The 20,874-nt window shown below is 38.5% G+C and overlaps 1 protein-coding gene across 12 annotated transcripts in view; it reads left to right on the top strand.

Moving 5' to 3' along the window:
• The window catches only part of marchf8 (membrane-associated ring finger (C3HC4) 8), a 93,702-nt gene extending 73,199 nt beyond the window's left edge, over positions 1 to 20,503 (top strand). For 6 of the 12 annotated variants that reach the window (XM_088635401.1, XM_088635400.1, XM_088635399.1 and 3 more), the window contains 6 exons: positions 2,993 to 3,072; positions 3,286 to 4,155; positions 10,901 to 11,081; positions 13,216 to 13,363; positions 15,586 to 15,600; positions 17,072 to 20,503. In XM_088635401.1, coding sequence (XP_088491527.1) covers positions 2,993 to 3,072; positions 3,286 to 4,155; positions 10,901 to 11,081; positions 13,216 to 13,363; positions 15,586 to 15,600; positions 17,072 to 17,376 — 1,599 coding nt within the window. In that variant the 3' untranslated portion in view covers positions 17,377 to 20,503. The remainder of the gene's footprint in view (positions 1 to 2,992; positions 3,073 to 3,285; positions 4,156 to 10,900; positions 11,082 to 13,215; positions 13,364 to 15,585; positions 15,601 to 17,071) is intronic. The other 6 variants (XM_088635404.1, XM_088635407.1, XM_088635403.1 and 3 more) reach the window with 5 other exon arrangements.
• Positions 20,504 to 20,874: the final 371 nt, after the last annotated feature.

Raw genomic sequence — 20,874 nt, 5'->3', positions numbered from 1 at the left:
GGTTGCTGCTGGAAGAGGTGTTAGTGGGGCCAGCGGGGGGCGCTCACCCTGCGGTCCATGTGGGTCCTAATGCCCCAGTATAGTGACGGGGACACTATACTGTAAAAAGGCGCCGTCCTTCGGATGAGGTCCTGACTCTCTGTGGTCATTAAAAATCCCAGGGCGCTTCTCGAAAAGAGTAGGGGTGTAACCCCGGTGTCCTGGCCAAATTTCCAATTGGCCCTTACTAATCATGGCCTCCTAATAATCCCCCTCTATGAATTGGCTACATTACTCTGCTCTCCTCCCCACTGATAGCTGATGTGTGGTGAGCGTTCTGGCGCACTATGGCTGCCGTCGCATCATCCAGGTGGATGCTGCACATTGGTGGTGGTGGAGGGGAGTCCCCATTACCTGTAAAGCGCTTTGAGTGGAGTGTCCAGAAAAGCGCTATATAAGTGTAAGCAATTATTATTATTATAATTATGATGCAGCTCCTTGCTCTACCTTTTATATCTCTTAAGTCGCTGTGCCTTGAGAGCTATGGTGGAATACTTCCAATGTATCTTACAATTGCATCTCACTGCAGAAATAATGGATTCTGCCACCAAATTGCGCAATTTGTGTTAAGTGAGCTTTTCCCTGACATTTTTTTGTCGTTTGTAAGCAGAGTATGTTTTACATTTTGTTGAACATGAGGAACTGACTGCAGAAGCTCTATAGCTTTACAATATATAAAGTGGGTATAACACTGACTGTCCTTCATTTCACAACATGGGGAAATAGATGATTGTATGTGGCTTTGAGAGTGATAGGTCAGCGGAAGCTAATGTGTGGCAGTGCTGTAGCTCAAAAAGCACTTTACTCATAGGGAATGTTTGTTAGATCTCCTTTAGATTTTAGGTAGCAGGGAAAATGTTCAGCCTGAAATAAAAACTGGCTCAGTGTTTAGAGGCTGATAACATATTACTCATAATTGCTGAGTGAAAATCTATAGCACATGACCATATTTGAGTTTAGTGCCTTGAAAGATAGAAACCATCTGATAGAGGAGAAAACTGGTCCAATAACCTCGGAAATTTGTTTTTGGAAGAGCATTTTAGAGAAGAAATTCAACTTAATACCTGTATATTAACCTTGAATAGAAGTGAAGATGGTCTCAAATGGTATCATATTTGTATATTTGTGACAAGCCTTTCCTTTTTTCACTTATTTGTGCAATCTTTGCAATTCAAGATTATTTACTGCATGCAATTTGTTTGTCCATCTCCAGTAAAAGAGGTTTGATAATAGCTTATGAATTCACAATGAATTTCATTGTTATTTCCTGATCATTCGTACATATTTCTGTGATTTTCTTCAGTTGATAGCTGCTGTTCAGACAGCAGTTTGTTTCCTTGGTGGAGTGCTGCAACACAGCAAGTGAATAATGCTCTCAGTGCACACAGACTGAAGAGTCCTAATTTTACCTGATGGAACTGAATATACAACAAATCCACTTTGAGACACATGACATGCTTTGGAACCACCTCCTGTTTCTAGATTTTTGAGTCAATATTCTGCAGATGACTCTCTCAAATTAAAATGTTTTACCCTTTTACCTTGGCAACAAGTTTTCCCTAAGAAAAAAACCTTTTCAGAAATTTCTTTGTGTACAGGATTCTAATTGGACCCCCCCTTTTCGAAAAATACATGCGATATGTGTTAAAGATGTAAAAAAATGTGTTTGTGTCATTCTACACTCATACTATTTCCTATACAATGATCTCCTTGTTTTTAATTTGAACTAAATAATAAATAATATGCAAGTGTTTATTTTTGATAGAACATGCTCCTTAAGTTTTGCTCTCAGTGTTTTATGTTGTTTCCATTATGTAACTGATTTCAAATTAAAACTAGCTTTTAGTTTCCATGTTTTTTAGTCTGTCCTCGTTGGTTTATTGATATTCAATAACCCTGCCTCATAGTTGTTCAGCATAGTGCTGTGAAGCTGTTTTTTAGATCAGCTGTCCTGAACAACTTTCAAAACAAACATCTTATGTACTTACTTGCATTCATTATGTATTGATTACTGCCGAGCCTACAGCCACAAACTATTGGCTTCATTTATTTGTAGATTAAATCAATGAATAATTTGAGTCTTTAAAGAAAACACAAGATAAAAATGTCAATCAATGTAAACCAAAACCGTAGTACAAAAGAGGAGGTTTTCAATGTTTTCTTCTAATTAACTGAGATCTAACTGAAAGAAAAAAGATGAATAAAGATGCCACTCTACAGATCACAGTGCTACATATGAAACAAGCTGGATAAGATAGTTAGTTTTTCTTCACATTGTCCCTGTTAGTGCTGTTCTTTTGTGAATTTCACCCAGGTATTTCATCTGAACAGTTCTTTAAACCGCACAGTGAAATGAGGAGATTAATGCCATTTATCAGGATTCAGACAGCAGGGAAAGAAGGAACATCTATGACAGGAATCTCAAACTTTTTTCTACGGGGGCCTAATATTTTCTGTTTTCTGTTCTAGCCTCAGTAGTCAATTAAAAAAATTAACCCAGTTATTTTCTTAGTAGTTATATATGATTTTTAAAGACATTTTAATGTCTTTTACAGTTACTGAAAACATTGACTTAACTGAGGGTACAGTCACCACTTCAGAGCCTCATCAGAAGATGCAGTTAAAAAACTATGAAACCGAGATGTCAGGTGTCAGTACCAAAAGACACTAGGCTCTCTAGGAATTGTTAGCAACCCCTGATCAAATTGACTTTGTATTGTGACAAATATATCCCTGAGAATGAAGTCTTAACTGTGGGATAAAAAAGGCTTTGTAGATAGTTCACCTACTGTGTGTAACTGTGATAAATTGCAGAATTATTTGTCTGTGAATACCCCCATTATCGCAGAGAGACTCCCCAGAGGACTCCAGTCCAATATCAAACAGGACCCAAGAGATGTTGTAAATCACCTTTAGTTATTACCCTTTTCAATGATATTTTTATTTCTTTTAGGCAGGAAGCCCAACCTCCGTAAATGCCCCTTGCAGCTTCTCACGGACATCTGTCACGCCATCCAACCAGGATATCTGCAGGTAAAGAGATGTTCACAGGAGATCACAAGGTTCTTACTCTGGGCTTCGCTTATGACCAGCTGCAATCTCAGGATATATTAGGTTCTAAATATTGCTGTGCTTTATAAATCCTCACTATTTTTTATGCATGCTTTCCTTTTTGTTTCATTTACACTTTTTTCTGCCTTTTTTTTTTTGTTTTTCTTTGCTTGATTCATTTAACCCTGCATGCAGTTCTGATGTGGTGGTTGGGGATCAGGGCCCACACTGCCCTGTACAGACAGCCGTGGTCCTGGTGAGTTCTAGCGGCAAGAATTCTACGGCTCAGGGTGTTACCGTGACAACCGTCTGCCAGGATGCTGCCCAAAAGGCCAAAAGGAGCAATCCTTTTGGGCAGGATTGGATACATTTGCTGAAGCCTCCTGTAAACATCAAGTCAGACGGTGGCTCTTTGAAATTTTCCAAATCCCTCAACGACGTGGGCCCAAAGATGGATAACCTTTCCAGCGGATTGAATTTCATCGATAGGACATGCTCGGAGGGAGAGCTGCCACCTGTCCCGTTGAACGGCTCAGGTATTAATCAGTTTCAGATGAGCAAAGCCAAAGGGCACAACGGCAAACCTCACCATTTCAACTTCCCTTTCTCGGCTCGTGTCCCCTCCTTTTCCACCAACTACAAATACATCAGTGGTCCAGGAAGCGAGTACTACGCCATTCCAATCCCGCCTCATGAAGGGAAGCTGGTGCACGATGCGCAGAAGAGCACAAACATCCTTCGCCTCTTGTTTCCTTTTTCCCGTTCCTCCACGGCCGGGAGCCTTCACAGGCTCTCGGAGCTGGACAGTTACGCTACGCGCTTGCACATGGCCAAGTCCTCCAGCGTACTGATGGAAGGCAATGAGTCCTATTGTACCGATGACATCGGAGATGACGAGGTGTTTGAAGACGACGGCGGTACCGCCAAGTCGCACGGCAAGGCGGACGATGTGCGCGCCCCCCTCTGCTCGCTGGAGGAGGACAGTGACCTGGATTGCTGCTCATCACCCCTGTCTGAGAAAATGGTCCCACAGTCTCCATATTCAATGTCAGGGGACGTCTGCAGGTTGGTGCCAAACCCCAACCACCCTTGTCACACCCCTTCAGACCCTTATCAACCCTCCTTCCTGCTGTGCCTTGACTTCCTTTCCTCTGTGTTTTGTCCTTTTGTTGGAAATTTGTGAAAGGTATTTTTTTTGTAAAGCAAGATCTGCAGAGCTATTTTTATCACATGGCTTGCTTGATTGTAGTTCTTTCTTTTTTGGCAGCTGTTAAGATACAGAAATAAGTAATAATGTTTTTCAACATTTCTAGATGTTTGCGATTTTTAACTCTTGAAAAGACAGGTACTGTAACTCGCACCACTACGATTCTGGATTCTACGATTTGGCTAAGTACACCAGGCTCTCTCTCAGATCCCGTGCTGGATATTTAACCTGCTACTGCATAGGGTCCAGTTTTACATACATTTTTGGCCATCGTGCCGTTACAGACTGGAACATTTGTTCACACAGAAATCCAAGCCAGGATTTAGGGAGTGATTTAAGAATGAGCTACACATGTTATATAAACATGTTATATGAAGCACAATGCAAATGAAAATGTATTCTAAACAATTAAAAATACCAAAGGCTGTGCATTAAGTGTCTCCTGTATATACTCAGAATTACAAGTATTGTGTGTATTTTTCCTCTTGTGTGTGAAAATATCAGAAAAAAAATATACCATTTTCCTTCCTGGGTGCTTGTTTTGAAAGCAGTTACTGTCGTCTGCATGTATATCCATCAGTAAAAAAAGCTTCATGATGGATTGCATATTCCCCTAATCTATCACTTATGTGCTGTGCACTGAGGCTTTTAAAAGCTCCTGACTTTATGCAGAGTAACTGACAGTAACATTGACAGCTCAGTACAAACTAAAAATGACATGCTGAAAGGAAATATTAAATTTTCTAACATCACATCTTCAAAAAGTGAAGATTGGCCATTTTTCTCTTTCCTCACAAACAGATTAAGAATTACTTTGCTGTAAATTGAGGAGCATGTTATTCTTGTACTTGCCCCTTAAGCAGCAGTTTCTACGAGAACACATCTCCAGCAATTCTGTACATTTTACAGGCAGTTGCCTAATGTTTTTTAAAGATGTAGATATGTGTGCAAAATTCCACCACTTTAGGAAAATAAAAAGGACATCACTCACTTTCATAAGTCTGAGGCTGTGAGTAGAATGAACTAGGATTGAATGTGTACTTAGGAAAGTATGTTGCCCCAGAGGGGTGCCCTAGTTTGTCGCCTCGTGGAGAATCCTTATACAGTAAGACCGTAAGATGTAGCCTTGGTTTTGGGGAATTGAATGGCGATGAGATAACAGCCTGTAAATACATAACTGAAGAGGCTAATGGTCTGTAGTATTATGAGTAGAGAATTGGGTAAGTTGGATTGATGTTGATTTTGGGGTGTCTGCCAGATGTCTAGGATTTTGCTGAGCAAGGACTCTGGTTGCAGAATCAAGCGAACAATACAAGACCCTAAATCACGGAGCAGCAGAAATCACGATAACATCACTTAAATATTGATTCATGCAAATGCATCCATTTCAGGTGCACCAAATAAAGTCTTACAGGGAATAGTGCTGATGTGATCATTTCATGTGAATAAGAACGACTGCTCCTTCGTGTAAAGTTTCCATAAGCGATCCGCTGTACTAGTGAAGCTGCACTGGCTTTAGTCACAACATGCTTCTCGTTGGACTGGGAACACCGAGTTCTTTTTCACAGCCAAGGTCCCAATGTCTTTGTTCTGTCTAGTGCTGCTATCAGTGTGAGGTTCATCTTGGGGCATTTGTTCCCCACTCAGTGGAGGTATGCATGAGCACACTCTCGTAAAGCCATCCCACACGTTTGTACAAAATGTCATGGTGTGGGAAGCGACAGCTTTCAATATTAACTGCGATTAATAATATCTCAAGTGCCGGGGATCAGTGATGAAAGAGCAACAGCTTAAAATAACTTCAGGCATTGTGTGTTATCATGTTAGGGATTGCATGAGCAATCCATCTTTTCCAGACACCGGACTAATGCCCTTTTTTTCCAGACCCTGCTAATATCTAGTTTGAACTCTGTCTTGACTGGGCTCAGCAGTGCAAGATTATTGGGGCCATTCCTGATTTAAATAAAACAAGGCAAGGTTTAGAGATTTAAATTTAATAGAAATGTATCAGCGATGAGAATTAATTATAAAGATCAACTCAGTAGACTGATGGAGGCATATGAGGAGGCCATAGTCGGTGTCCAAGCATGTAAAAATGGTAATCTCAATTTGTTGGTCTTATTTAGCATCAAATGTTTCTCAAGAAGTAGCTTGGAATTTTTTTTATTTTTGTTTGAAGTTAAATTAGGACTTTTTTTCATTTGTTTCATGCAAGCTTGACTTTATTCCTGACTTTTTCAGATATTGTATATAAAATAGTAATTGCTTAAATATACCGATCGTCAGTTACTGTATGTTCTAAGGACATGATATATCCTTCAGTTGCCCGGCAGCCTCTGATTGACATTGAGATGCACTTGTGAGCATCCATCCATTTTCAGTACCTGCATTATTTAAGCCAGCAGTCACTAGGCGGGACTGCGCCCTGTACAGGATGCCAGTCCATTGTAGGGTACACACTCAAAATCAGAAGAACATAAGAACACTCATGAACGAGAGGTAGCCATTTGGCACGTTGAGCTCATTTGGTTTTTAAGTAGAGCTCATCCAGACATTGGCAGTGGCCAGAGGATCAGATTTAAAAGCATGGTTGGGTAGCTTGTTCCAGACTCCCTCAACATTTTCCATAAAGAAGTTTCCCTGTTCTCAGTTTTAAACACACTTCCCTGTAGTTTTCGCTTGCGTCCTCTGGTTCGTGTGTCGCTGCTCATTCTGAAGAAGTCCTCTAGGTTAACTTTGTCAATGCATGAAGTTTAGATAAGATCAGTATAAGATAAGATCACTTTATTAGCCCTATACAATTTCTTGCATTAGGAATTTGTCTTTTCGTATACCCCAGCTTGCTCTCCATGATACACACAGGCACACAGACGGGGAGAGAGAAGCTTGGAGTCAGAGCGCAGGATCCCCTGGAGCAGCTGAGGTGAAGGGCCTTGCTCAGGGGCCCAACAGAGTAGGATTCCTCTGCCGGCCGCAGAATATGAACCAGCAACCTTCCAGCCACATGCACAGATCCTTAGCCACAGAGCCACTGGTGGCCCTGGGTTTATTGGGTGCCCTCGTAGTCTTTTCTGTTCAAAGCTAAAATTGTTCCCTACTTTTTGTCTAGGATATTCATTTGTGCCCAGTAATGTACCTTCTCGGTCACTCTTCTCTGGACTGATTTCAGAGTAGCAATAGGTTTTGTATATCATATTGACCAGCATTGAATATGGTTTTCCAAATGAGATCTTACTTCTGCATTGTACAATTTTAACATTGAAGATTTTAAATCAAAGCAAGTTATTTGAACTATGTGGTACATCCCAACCTTCTACTTAACTTTTTTATAGCTTCCCAAGAGTCTGGATGTGTCTACATCAATAAATAACTCTTCTTCATAAGTAGCAACATCAAGCTCAGTGTTTCCCATTTTATGTACTGAGCATCAGCATAGTGATGCTGAGTTTGTAGCTCGTACTCCGTTGTTATTGTGGTTGTGCTCATATGTGCATTTGGGAATGCCTGTAAATCAGGCTGGCATTGTGTTGGACAGGGCAAAGAAACCAGAGAATCAATTAAGTGATTCTGGTAATCTGGTAATGATTCTGGGGCAAATACTATCTGTGGTTATTATTTTTATTTTGTTAAGGTCATGGATTTTTAAAAAATCCTTTGCTCTGCAATCTAGAAACTAGACGTATGAAACCTAACACAAAAGCCCAGGCAATAACACCTTTTTTTTTGTGGGGGTAAAAAATGTCTTATTTGCAGTCCTAAAGCTGTCATCATATCTGTGACATTAAATTGCATTCAACACAAGCAGACATTCCATCCCTGTTGTCCACTAGACAAGAGGATTCAATTAGTTTGCTTTTAAGCACAAGCCCTTAATTTATTCTTTTTAATGAAATGCCATAAATGTAGAATGGCTTCTATAATTTGTGCCATTCTCTGTACCTTTTGCTCCTCATACTGAAAGCTTTCAGTTGGTGCTCCTGTGAAATACACAGCAGTTCCCTGAAACACATCCTAACAGTGTAAAAATGTTTCTCTGGAGGTCAGTTCAGACATTTGAAATGTGGCCTCGGTTTTAATAGTTGTGAGCTGTGGCTTATTGAAACCCTATGGTGGCTTTGCTGTGCGTTAGCATCATTAGAAAATACAAGAAATACCCTTGAACCTTTAGCTACCAGCTTCAGTTTCCTCAGGCATCTTTAGATGAAAGAAGCACTTCATTAGGGTTAAAGGCCACAAGCAATTAGCACCTCAAGAGATATACAGTATCTGGCTGTGGCTGAAACCAGCAATTCAAGCTGTTACACAGGTATTAATTATCGATTACAAGTTTTGAATACAGAAGTATAAAGTTTAATAGGTGAGTTTTGTGTAGCACACACCTTTTATTTCACACTTGGAATTACAGCTCATGTAAAGATCCAAAGTCTATTTTTGAATTCTGACACTTCATCTTTCACTTTATCTTATAACACCTGATGAATTCTCTTGTCAGTATTACAGAAAAAATCATTTTGAAATTAAAACTTGTATTGAAGAACCAACTCTACAGAAAGGAAAAATCAGCAAGAGGTGGTGGTTTCCATGCCATGATTGTGGCTGAACAATATTAGGTGAACTGCATTGTTAGCTTACTACAATATGTACTTCTGTGCTTAAATTTTACTAGATATAAATACATTCAGGTACTTTTGATGGTTTCAAAACCTGTAAAAACAGATAAATCTGATTGTTTCTCAGTTTTCTGAGCCAGTTTGATAATCATGGTCACTGAAATTTAAAATAAGGCTTCATGGAGATGCAATTACTTTGCTTGCATTCAAATTTCTTTAACATTTTTTTCACTGGTACCATTCTTTCATTTACTCACAATACAACTAAAGTACACATCCAATCATACAAAACAGGAAAAATATGAAGGGATTGTTTTTATGAAGAATTACATAGGTATCTATAGGGAGTACTTAGTGAGCTTAAAGTCTGTTAGATGATGTACTTTCTGCATGTCTTAATTTAAAGCAAAAGTTAAGCTCTGACCTCATTTATTCCGATCATTCAGAAAGCAGTATAAAAAGATAAATTAGCCATATTTTAAAGCAACTGTCTCTACATAGAATGCTCAATATTGATGTGTTTTTTGGCATTTATTGTATTTACAGTTGCCTGTAGGCATTCAGAAATTTAACTTCTGTGGTTAATCCATATGGTGCAAGCACAGCTTGAACAACACCTGAGCAGCAGAACTAATCCCATTTCAGCAGGTCTATCCCTTCATCCTTAAAACCTCTCTTATCTTACACTGGAAGCACTCCACTTTTCCCTGGAGATGAGATAGTGTATTTGAACACATGTTCCTCAAGAAATGTTTACTGTGTACCTACAGGTGATTTGCCAGAGGCTGTTTATACAAACCAAAAATATATTTGGATTTAAAGGTGCAGACAAGACATCCCACAGTATCTATGCAGCAATGATCTGTTCCAGCAAAGTGCCTGGTCCTGCAAAGAATTGTTGTGTTCAAGTGTACATGAGAGGGTTATTGCAAGTACTTTTATATTTTGTGTTGCTGAAGAAATGATTCAGGTTTGTTTCCACCTTCATTTCCCTTTCCCCTGCTACACCCTCATTGGCAACATCTTCAGAGTAAACCCTGTTCAGCAATGTGCATTGTTATTATTAGATGTACTGTACTGCTCTCAAAGTAATGCACTGCAGTTTGGTGTAAAACTAAGATCTGGTCAAGTTGAAAAAGAAACAATAATTCCATCTCCAGCTGACATTTACGGTGAGGACTTGATTTTTTTATGCCACAACTCTTTCCAAAATATTTTACCACACACTGGATTATATTAATGAGAAATCCAAATTCTGCATAAAAAATAAGGCTATGGGGCAATGTCATATTTAATTTCAATTCCATTATGCTTTAGAAACCTTGCTGATGTGGAGCATGATCTTTTCAAGGAGACTTAAACATAATGGAACATAACAACAAAAGTGAAAGTAGAGTATTTTTCTATAGCATCACAGAAGTGACAGATGCAGAACTGAAGAAACAGAATTCAGCTTCAGGTTATAAATACAGTAAGTGCAATAGTTAAAGGCTGTAAAACTCCCCCGCAAATGTACATACTGTATCAAATACACTGATTTCTGTATCAGGCGTTTTGCTTGTGTTCATTTTTGTTTGTCCCATATTGCCTGTGCAGCCTTTTCCATTCTGGGACTTAATTTTGTTTAATTTCATGGGGAAATGCACAAAAAATACGTAAATGATTGTGTGTCTACAGGTACCTCTTGAGTAGAACAAATCGGTCAAATGTCAGACAGCTTTCAGGCATAATTTCTGTTTGAGTATGATGGGACGGGGGGCGATACCTGCTGTTTTTCACAAAGTTGCAACATCCATCTTGACTCATAGCTTACATGATTTCTACATATACTGTAAACTGAGTCCCAAAGTGTGATAAATTGAACCAGTACAGGGTCTGAAGACAAACCAAGTTCTGTTATGTCGTTTGGAGGAAAGAGCCAAAACCCCTGTACGCTTGATGGTCCCCAGTGTTGGTTTGCTGAGAACATGTTGGTACTGCTGTCCTCCCCCAGGATCTGTCACTGTGAAGGAGATGACGAGAGCCCCCTGATCACCCCCTGTCACTGCACGGGCAGCCTGCGCTTCGTACACCAGGCCTGCCTGCAGCAGTGGATCAAGAGCTCGGACACGCGCTGCTGCGAGCTCTGCAAGTATGAGTTCATCATGGAGACCAAATTAAAACCTTTACGGAAAGTAAGTAAAAGTCTGGGGGGGAAAAAAACTCCAAAAATTTCTCAGGAGAGCTGTGGTCTAACACTTTGCTTATCATTTTAGAATTTAACATATTCATTTTTTTTTTTGTTCGTTAACGACATGAAAAAAGGAAGTCTGATAAGGGGCTTCCTTTTAATAGCCTGTGTGTCCCAGCGGAGTACGTTACGTTTAATGAACATGCCCTCCTGCCAGATCTGTGGAAGTCAACTTTATAGTCATCGCTTAAAGACTCAACACTTCAAAATGGTGTTGCTGGTTATCTGATGGCTCCTGCTGCTGGAGAAAATCAGACCAATCTGTTGCCCCTTAAGGTCTTCCCTGTTCCTTGGCTTTTCCAGCTGTGTAATGAGACCAGATGTTTTCTGTATGGTGTGCATGGATCTGCAAGACCCTTTGTATCTGACATATGATATCTGCTTGAATGAGGTTGTCTGCTTTTTTTAGTGCTGTTTGAATTGCATTTGATAGCATAATTATTTTAATGTAGCAAATGTACTTTCAGAAGTTTAAGAAAGGTTTTGATGAAAGTAATTTGATTAAAATCAATCTGTATTACCTTTGTGCATTACGGGAATCCATCTGAACAAAGATAAGTACTGCACAAAAACAGACCATGGACACGATTATAGGAGGAGCTAAGGGAGGGAGGTGCCAAGTATAAAATCAAAATTCAAAATGAATTAAATATTTTTAGAATGAATTCCTATCTTAGGCTCAGTAGAGAAAATATTATCAGCATCGGCATCCTTTTTCCATCTGTGTCTTGTCATTAATGTGTAGTCAATACCAGTCCTCTAAGTGTGTGATTTATATCATTGGTCATGTCAGTTTCTCATGCCTCTGTCAAAGTCTCCTCCCAGAGCTTTCACTCTTCTTTACATTTAATACAATAAGAATGCAAAATGCATGGTGAATCAAAGTTTTAGAAATGTATAAATATATATTTCACAGTTATTAGAGTGCATTGAGAGAAACCCAACTCTGAAATGGTGGAAAAATCCACCGTTTCAGAGTCAGGCAGTTGAACAGCTCTTCTCCTTAATTCTTGTTTCAAATCTTCAAAATTTGTCTTTTGGTGGTTCAACCTTGGTCCTGGTTCTGTGGCTTTCTCCAAGACCAGGCGTGCAGTGAAAACTTTCTGTGATTCTCTCGCACACCTGATGAGTAAGAAGTACTTGTTTAAATCTAGGAGTCCAGCTGACAGGGACTGGGAAGTTAATGACTAGCAGCTGGTTCCCCTTAGGTGATTATCTAGGCTGACTGCCTGTCACAAGCATATTTATCTCTCTTTCAATGTATTGAATCAAAAGACTTTTATGTCTCTGCATATCATGGCACTTGTGTTAAAGGGGTATTTCAGAATGTAATCAGTTGAACTATATTTACAACACAGCTCTGCGATATCCAGCTGTTAATATTTTCTTAAATAAGATCACGGTTTAGGAAACGTTTAGAACCTCGTAAGTTTGCTGTAGGTTATGACTTTCTGATCATTGCAATACTTCAGATTTCTGTATCTGGTTCTGTTTATTATTCTGCTTTCACTTTTTCACTCTGATCCTGACAAAAGAATATTTTTGTTGAAATAAAGTATACAGTATAACCCAAACTTCCCCTTTTCCTTGAATGTTCTAGTGCTGGGTGGGTCGGGTGTTTATACTTCCTAGTAAGTGCTGATATAGTGAATGCTGTTTGTGGTTTACATACAGTACATGAAACGTAAGACTTACAGTACTAAGTTTGCTTAATTATATAGTGCTTTCCCAAATGTTCAACAGATAGTAAAAAAATTCCAGCATGGCAAAATACCTTCTAAGAATATTTGCTTCAATTGTAACCCTTTTAACAATGCTCTTGTAAGTGGCATAGTGAATAATACATTACCACTGTAAAATAAATACAGTAGGTAATCATCAGCACTGATTCACATTTTTTTAATCACATGGTCATGTGTTGTCAGATTGGTAGATTCAGCTGAGGCATTTGTCCAGTCTCCTCTGCATCTGCAGTTTAAATGCCATCGACAGGCTTTTCTGTCACTGCTGAGGGTACACGCGAGAGTGTTGGTTGGTTAAGGGGAGTGTTAACGAGGCTGTCTGGCCGATCCTCACAGTGGGAGAAGCTACAGATGACGTCCAGCGAGAGGAGGAAGATCATGTGCTCTGTGACATTCCACATCATCGCCATCACCTGCGTGGTGTGGTCTCTCTATGTGCTCATCGACCGCACCGCCGAGGAAATAAAACAAGGTCAGACCAGTGGTATGTACAGTTTGGTGCCTTTTGCCAAACCTGTCTCGCTGTCCGTGCGTGAGAAGTGTGAAGAACCTGTAACCTCTGTATTGAGCTTTGTAAGCCACAGCACCTAAACCCTGCATGCTCAGTGCGCACTGTCCCTTTCCTTACATAATGCCCAAACACGTTATTAAAGTGGAGTTTCTTATTCAGTGGTAGCTACTGTAAAGACAAAATTGAGAGGTTTTATTTTAAAAAATTAGGTATTCCTTTGGTTGTATAGTAAGATAAATAGAGGTGTTCTCTACAGAATCACTCACTTACTCTCCCCCCCCCCCCATCATTGTGGTGATTTTCAGCTCAGGCTATCTTGTGATGTTGAAGTGACCAGAGTGACACATGTTTGATGAGCATCTAAAAAAACAGTGTTTGAGAGGTTTTAAAACCTCCTTCAAAGCTCCATGGTCCGTTTTAATTTCTATCTGTGCCGCATGGACCATTTTAAGCTGCACATGATCTTAATATTGTAGCTCCCCTCGAAACAAAGGTCAGCACAAAAAAATGATATTAGACTGTTCTGTTTTTTTGGTTTAGACAATGTCAATACAAATTCCCGGGTGAAACATTTGCATCCCAGTTGGAAGTTGCAGCATTGTGGATTCTTTGGTCAACATCTTTCCACATTAATCAATCCCAGAGTCTGAGAGGGAGGTTGTGTCTTTGGACTAAGGGGGAAAGAAGACTGGTTAATGTTTTTTTTAGAAATACCCTTAAAAGGTTTTGACTATGGTATACCACTTCTGGTTACCCTTCTGGTAAAGAAAGATATACTCCTTAGAGTTATGTGCTAAAGTAAAGGGAAAGATGATTTAGACACACAGGGCCTCATTCACAAAGATTTTGTAAATGTTCACAAAAAACATGTGGATTCATATCTAATGAGATACTGATTATACAAGTTTGTATTCATGGGGGTGAGTGCCTATTGTTCATGCATGAATTGCAAATTTTGATATAATTAGCATAGCTCCACCTGTGTGTTAGGCAGAGGTCATATGTGAAGATGGTCCTTATCAGAAGGCTACCTGTAAATAGTGTTTTAAATGCAATAATGATCTACCTCTGATTATAAAGGACTGGGCAGAAATTGAGACCACGCGAAAGTGTAGTAGAGTGGGCAGGTGGAAGTGATTTCTTTTTAGGAGAATATAAAATAGATATTTTTTTTTATAATACATCATGTAATCTGGATGCCGCTGTTCTTCTGTCACCAGAACTATCTTCTTCATCTCTGCTTTGATAATGGTGCCTTTTCCTTCCCTAAATGCTTGCCTATTCATATAAACCATTCATTCTGCACGTCACATTTTTGTAAGAATGATCTCAGCCCGTTATATCTGTATAATTATATATTATAGCTTTCCCTAGTTCAAATGTGTGCATGTGCAAATCGGGCAGATCTCACAGCTGGGACATGTTTGTGAATACCATGTGCTTATCATTCCCCATTTCTTCTGTCTTTCCATATTTACATAAACCTAGATCTGTTTAGCATGTTCAACATGAAAAAGTTTACATTGATGTTCTTTCATAGGTAAGACAGACGACTTTGCATGGTTAATAAAGTTATTCATTAAGTGGCACTTACATGCTTATTATCACTTCTAACCTTCTGTGAACAAGGCCCTGTGAACTTGATAAGATGAATTGTTTTATTTGGGTATATTAATCTTTTAAGAATAACAATTGAATCTGCAAAGATTTTTTTTAATACCACCTGAGTTGGAATATCCAATGCTGGCTGTTCATGTCTTCCAAAACCCATGACCGCACACGAGAGAATGAGGAAGAATAGGCAGGTACTGACCCACTTCAAGCCACTTGTCTTTTAGCTACTCTGAGTAACAATGCCCCTGACCGGAGGTTCAGTGCACAAAATTGCCTCGGAGACTGAAGGGGTCTGACTGCAAAGGGCGTTTTCTAGTAAATCACATTTGTTGATACTGCCATTTGAGTAGGTGCTTACCCTTGATCTGACCAGGTATTTCCATGATTTCCAAAGACTGGAAAAATCAGGTTGTTGTGGATATTGGAAATTCATCAGCACAAACTAAAGGTGTTAATAGTTAAGTTTACATTACTTATATCAATAATCATAAGAGGAGCACATTATGTATCGGATTGTATTCTTATGGTCACAATGTTTCTTTGGTAATACATTATAACTAAAACTTTTTTTAACCATGCAGCCGGAAGAATCCCAGGTAATTCTTTTTAACTTAAATTTTTACTTTGAGTATAAAACTTGAAAAACAGTTTCAGTTTGAAATATGGTGAGCTTATACAAGGTTTTTTTCATACACATGCACATTTAATTGGCATCGCTGAGAATATAGTGTAATCAATATATTGGTGTTTTTGCAAAATAATGCAAAAAATAAATACCATTTTGGCATGTTGCTCATGTGTCTCAGAGGATCCCAAAAGCAGTCACTCAGGAAAGACAAAAACAGAATTTTAAAACTTCATAACCGAGCCTTTATGTAGTTCTTTGTCTTTTTTAGAGACAATGCTAATATTAGTGGTAACAGGAAATGGCAGGGTTAAAGAAAATATCTACCAATTAAGTATACTGTATACAGAAAATATATATGAACCACCATGATTATTTGAAATGGGAGCTTTGTTTATATCACAATTGTGCTGCTCTCGCAGAGTTTCATTGATTTGCAGTAGCTAGAATATTAAAATCAGTTGTAACAAGCCATCCAGATTTGGGTGTTATCATGCACTGTTGTTATAGTCCCCTGACTTAGACATATGTCTCAGTTAGACATGGATGAAATGGCTCATTAAACCTTGTAAGCTGGATTTGCGACATCTTGTATCAGTGTCATTTGGTTAAACAATTTTAGGCACTGGGGTTTCAAAAATATTTGAAAGCTCATTTAAAAAAAATACTGATACTGAGATTTTTTTCTTACTTCAAAGCAGTGTTATTTAAACAACCTGTCATTACCTGAATAAACCAATATGTTGAGGTATTGTATAGGTCATTGGACAGGTCAAGATCTAGGCCTGGTGAGGATTATAAAATGCTTTTACCAGATCAGACTGTTGGGATTCAGATATTCTAATGCTTCAGGTATCTGGGAAGGCTTATGGCAATGTCCAGACCACTGTGATCTCATTAGCAGGGCAGGGCCTGAGTGTGAGCTAACAGCGCTTTTCTGTCTTTTCTGCTCCTTTCTGTTGTTCTAATAACATTTGTATCATCTTACTTGTTCTTGTACATAATTAACCATCTGTTCTATATGGTTAATAATACAGTGCCATTTTAAGTCAAGTAAACCTCTTTTTGTTGTTAGTTGTGATATCCACAGATCACGAAAGGCTGCTTTTTTGTCATTATTACTTTTTTTTTGTTTTGGACCTTATTCTTCTAGTGGTCCCACACATTTTTGTCCATTGGAAAGATTTTTTAATCTAAATATATTGAAGTAAATCTAGTTTCTGTATCATTTGGCCCTTCATGGGCGTTACATGGCATGTTTGTCCTCCACTTGTCAAGCCAGGCCTTTTGAGAAAATGTTTTCAAGTGTGCATACAAGGTGCGATTGAAATATCATGCGTCACCATTGCTCACATACAGTACATCCGTTGCAGCTAAAGTCAGTCTTATTTGTTTGTAGAGGCTGCCAGTTTTTAACTTTTACCTCTGAACTTTTATTGCAGGTATTTTGGAATGGCCCTTTTGGACAAAATTGGTGGTGGTAGCAATCGGTTTCACTGGAGGACTGGTGTTTATGTACGTACAGTGCAAGGTGTACGTCCAACTGTGGAGAAGACTGAAAGCATACAATAGAGTAATATATGTGCAGAATCGCCCAGAGACTTGTAAAAAGATAGTTTTCGAGAAGCCTGCACTAATGGAGCCAAACTTTGAGAACAAAGAGGCCCTGGCTCCACACCTGTCAGACACAAACTCTTCCCAGTACACAGAGCCAGAGGACTACAGTGTGGAAATACTACATGTCTGAACAGTTACGGTGACCTAACCTCTCATTCCTGATGGAACAACTGTTCCTTATGCTTGGGTGGACATTCTGTGGCTCACAGTCTTGTACAAAATTGACCAGGTTCTTTTTTGTTCCTGTTTATCTGCGTCAGCTAATAAGTGTGAATCAGTACACCAGATCTTGAACACATCTAACTACTGCCATCTAACTGCTGTTGTCTGAACTTTAAATTCTGAGATGCTCTTGCTCAAGTTCTGGTTAAGTCTGTGACAACGCATACAAGCATTCTTCTGGCCATTCCTCTACGCGATACTCGTGTTCTCTAAAAATGGAAAAAGAAACTTGAGAAAAGGTTTCAGTTTCAAAATTCTCCTTTTATACCATGATTTTTGTAACTCAGCATTGTAGAAGTTGGATGAATTCTTGATTTTTTTTTAAAAAAAGGGAGCAGGTAGGTAATTTTACACTAAGATAAGCATTCCACATTAAAAAAAAAAAAGGTTTAGCCCTTAAAAGCAGGTTGTGGTCTGTGTATTCCCGAAAAGCAAATAAACTAGTGGAAAAACAAACATTTTGAAGTTGAAAGAATGTAAACTTTTTACACTCATTTTTCTACTGATTTAACAAGTTAAGCTTTTCTGCTCCAACTCTCTCCATCAGTATCATGCAAACCTGCTGATGAAATCAGTCGTTTTATACTGTATGATTGACATCTCTTGTATTAATTGTCTTGCTTTTTCATTTGTGCGATTGTTTAATTATTAGTGGTGGGGTTTGAGTCTGAATTGTAAGCGATAAATAGGTGCAAAGGAATCGCGGCTAGCTGTATGGTAAACTTGCCGACCCCAACTGAGAAATAAGAACTTCAAGGTGTCTTTGTCAGCAAGATAATGCATACTTTAAAGAACAGTACATTCCAGATGGTGACAACTAACAAAATTCCCATTTTGAATTTTTGGTATTTTACACAAAGACTGTATAGATAGAAGTGGAGATCAGTGATGCAATAGCAGATGCATGACATTTGATCCAGGCGTATTTTGTAATTTCATAGATCAGAGTGTAATGATCTTCCCATTTGTTGAAAAGGTAGGAATATGATTGTGATCCGGTCCTTAGACCTGAAACAGTTTTCTACAAAAATGCTTCGGGCAGTTAGACTACATGCATCTTAAAAGTGCAATTACCCTTTTGTTAAACTGATCATATAGCTAAATGTTTTGTATTTCACTGTGTATTGTGTACAGGTGGACTGGATACATATTTTTTTATAACTTTTGTTGTATTTATTGAGAAAATAATTTTGAAAGCGCACAGTTTTTGTGTATATACGGCACTCGTCCAAGTTACCTGAAGTTTATGCAACTAACACTTAGCAATTGAAATCACAGGAGTATCATATGTAATGTTGCTTTTGTACATTCCCACCCATTCACATGCTCTTCAGCATCCCCACGACGTGCTTTGCATACTTGGACACTTGGAGAAGACACAAGGGCTTTGCCCTTATTGCCCTTTTCAAATGTTATTGTTGTGTAGCGTGGTAGGTAACAACTGAGTGAAGTATAACACAGTGCCGTACAATCCAAAAAGAGGGGTGAAGCATAGATATGTATGGAAAAACATTCCAAACAATGGAAAACCATGGGAAAAAGGGAGCAAATCCTCTCTTGTGAGGGTGCACTGTTTAGGTATGACACATGACACAACGTTGAAAGAAAATAAAGGCTTGGTTATAATCAAGAAAGAAACTCAAAGTTAGGTCTTTCATTTGTTTTTTTTATTTGTAAGAACCATGATTTCTGTCTGTCTTTTATCCTATGCTAGTTATTTTTTAATGAACTGTAAGATCTTCCAAGGTAAATGTACTTTAACGTGCTCCAAGGATGTCTAACATTAACATGTTACCATGGGGGGTATACTGAAAATATCATATATGAATATCATCCAGATTGATTTTCTGTTCATCTGTCTGTGAAGGACTGGCTTATATTAAGTGCTGTCTAGGATTTCAAACTGATGTGTTATTGTTAGGAGCAGTAGATACAAGGGCAGTCACCAGCTGGTTTTGTTTCAGCTTGTACTGTCTATGTATTAACACCAAGTATAGTCCAAAGACAGTCAAGAATAACTTTTCTATGTATTAAAGCTTTTAGTTTTCTTAAATTAGATCATTTAAAATGTACACACAAGTTAGCTTGATGATCTGAAGGGGACATTAAGGGTATTTTGCACAATAAACTCATCGTTCAAAGGACTAAACAACTTAATAGAGGAGTTTGAGATAGGAAATGACTTGGAAGCCCAGAGTCAACATGTTTACAGTCATTTGCTACCAGGCCTCCGTTTTTAATTTCTTCGTAAGAAGGTGTTACTTGCATAAAATGAATTGCTGACTGCTTGCAGGCATTGAACTGATCCTGAAATACTGCTCTAGTTCTTTTTTATTGTGTATTCCTTTTCCAAACCACTGAATGTGAATTATGTTTGATGTGTATGTATTCATTTGGATATCTGTGCTTTTTTTTAAAAAAAGGTTTTTTTTAATTATTTCCATTTCTTACTTTATGTTGCAAAAAAAATAATAAAGTGGTTGTGTAATATAAATATTTTCTATTTCAACCTACCTTTCACTTGAAGTCACATTTCCCTGGCTGGTCCTACAAAACGGAGCTGCCTGTTGTTTTAGGCCTCATGTGATACAGGAGGAGGGTTTACGAAACCTCAGTTACATTAAGCCTTTTAGCAGCGGTTCCACTTCACAGCATTGAACAGAGGTAAAACTGAAAAGTACATGGACAAATAACAGATGACATCACAGTGGCATTCCTTTTGGTTTAGATTGTTCACTGCTCTCAGAGGCTCTTACAAAATGGAGTGTCCAACAAAGAAAATTGAAGAATAAACTTGCAGTCTTCATTGCTTTTATAGCAGCTAAATATGATTGTTGGTAAACAAAAAAAAATGTTGTAACTTAAGTGTATAGTTTTGTATTATTTTAGGTATGTTTATATACTTTTCTCAGTATTATCTCACTTTTAGCAGGTTGGCTCTTTAGTTTCCTATTGAAATGTATGTGATTATGTTTGTGTCGTGGTTTTGAGGGATTGTTGATTGCAGCAATAAACTTTTGTAAAACAGAAAGAAAGATGACCAGAGGGACGAAGATTGTTTTTATTGTGATGTTGATGAATTGCCCTACACAAGTATGTGTATTAATGTACCTGCTTTTTTCATATAAATGCTTTGTGCCCACGCCAGAAGGAGACTGATACTGTATGTGATGCAAAACAGGTGTAAGAGTTTTTGCTCTGTTTTTTCCCCACATAAACATTCTCCAGTATTTTTGTTTTAAAGAAAAATGCTGTCTTTTTAAGATGATGAATGAAATATCATCTTTGATGCATCGTTGTGTATATTTTAGAAGACACAATTTCACATTTAGAAGCACAGTAGGAAGGAATTTCCTTACTTATGACTTATGAGTGGAGATTACCAACCTCTAAGGCCCCTTCCACC

The sequence above is a fragment of the Lepisosteus platostomus genome, chromosome 6, assembly GCF_059453375.1.
Source record: "Lepisosteus platostomus isolate fLepPlt1 chromosome 6, fLepPlt1.hap1, whole genome shotgun sequence".
Taxonomy (NCBI): domain Eukaryota; kingdom Metazoa; phylum Chordata; class Actinopteri; order Semionotiformes; family Lepisosteidae; genus Lepisosteus; species Lepisosteus platostomus.
Note: the sequence above shows the minus strand (reverse complement) of the source record. Positions and strands in the feature narration are given on the sequence as shown.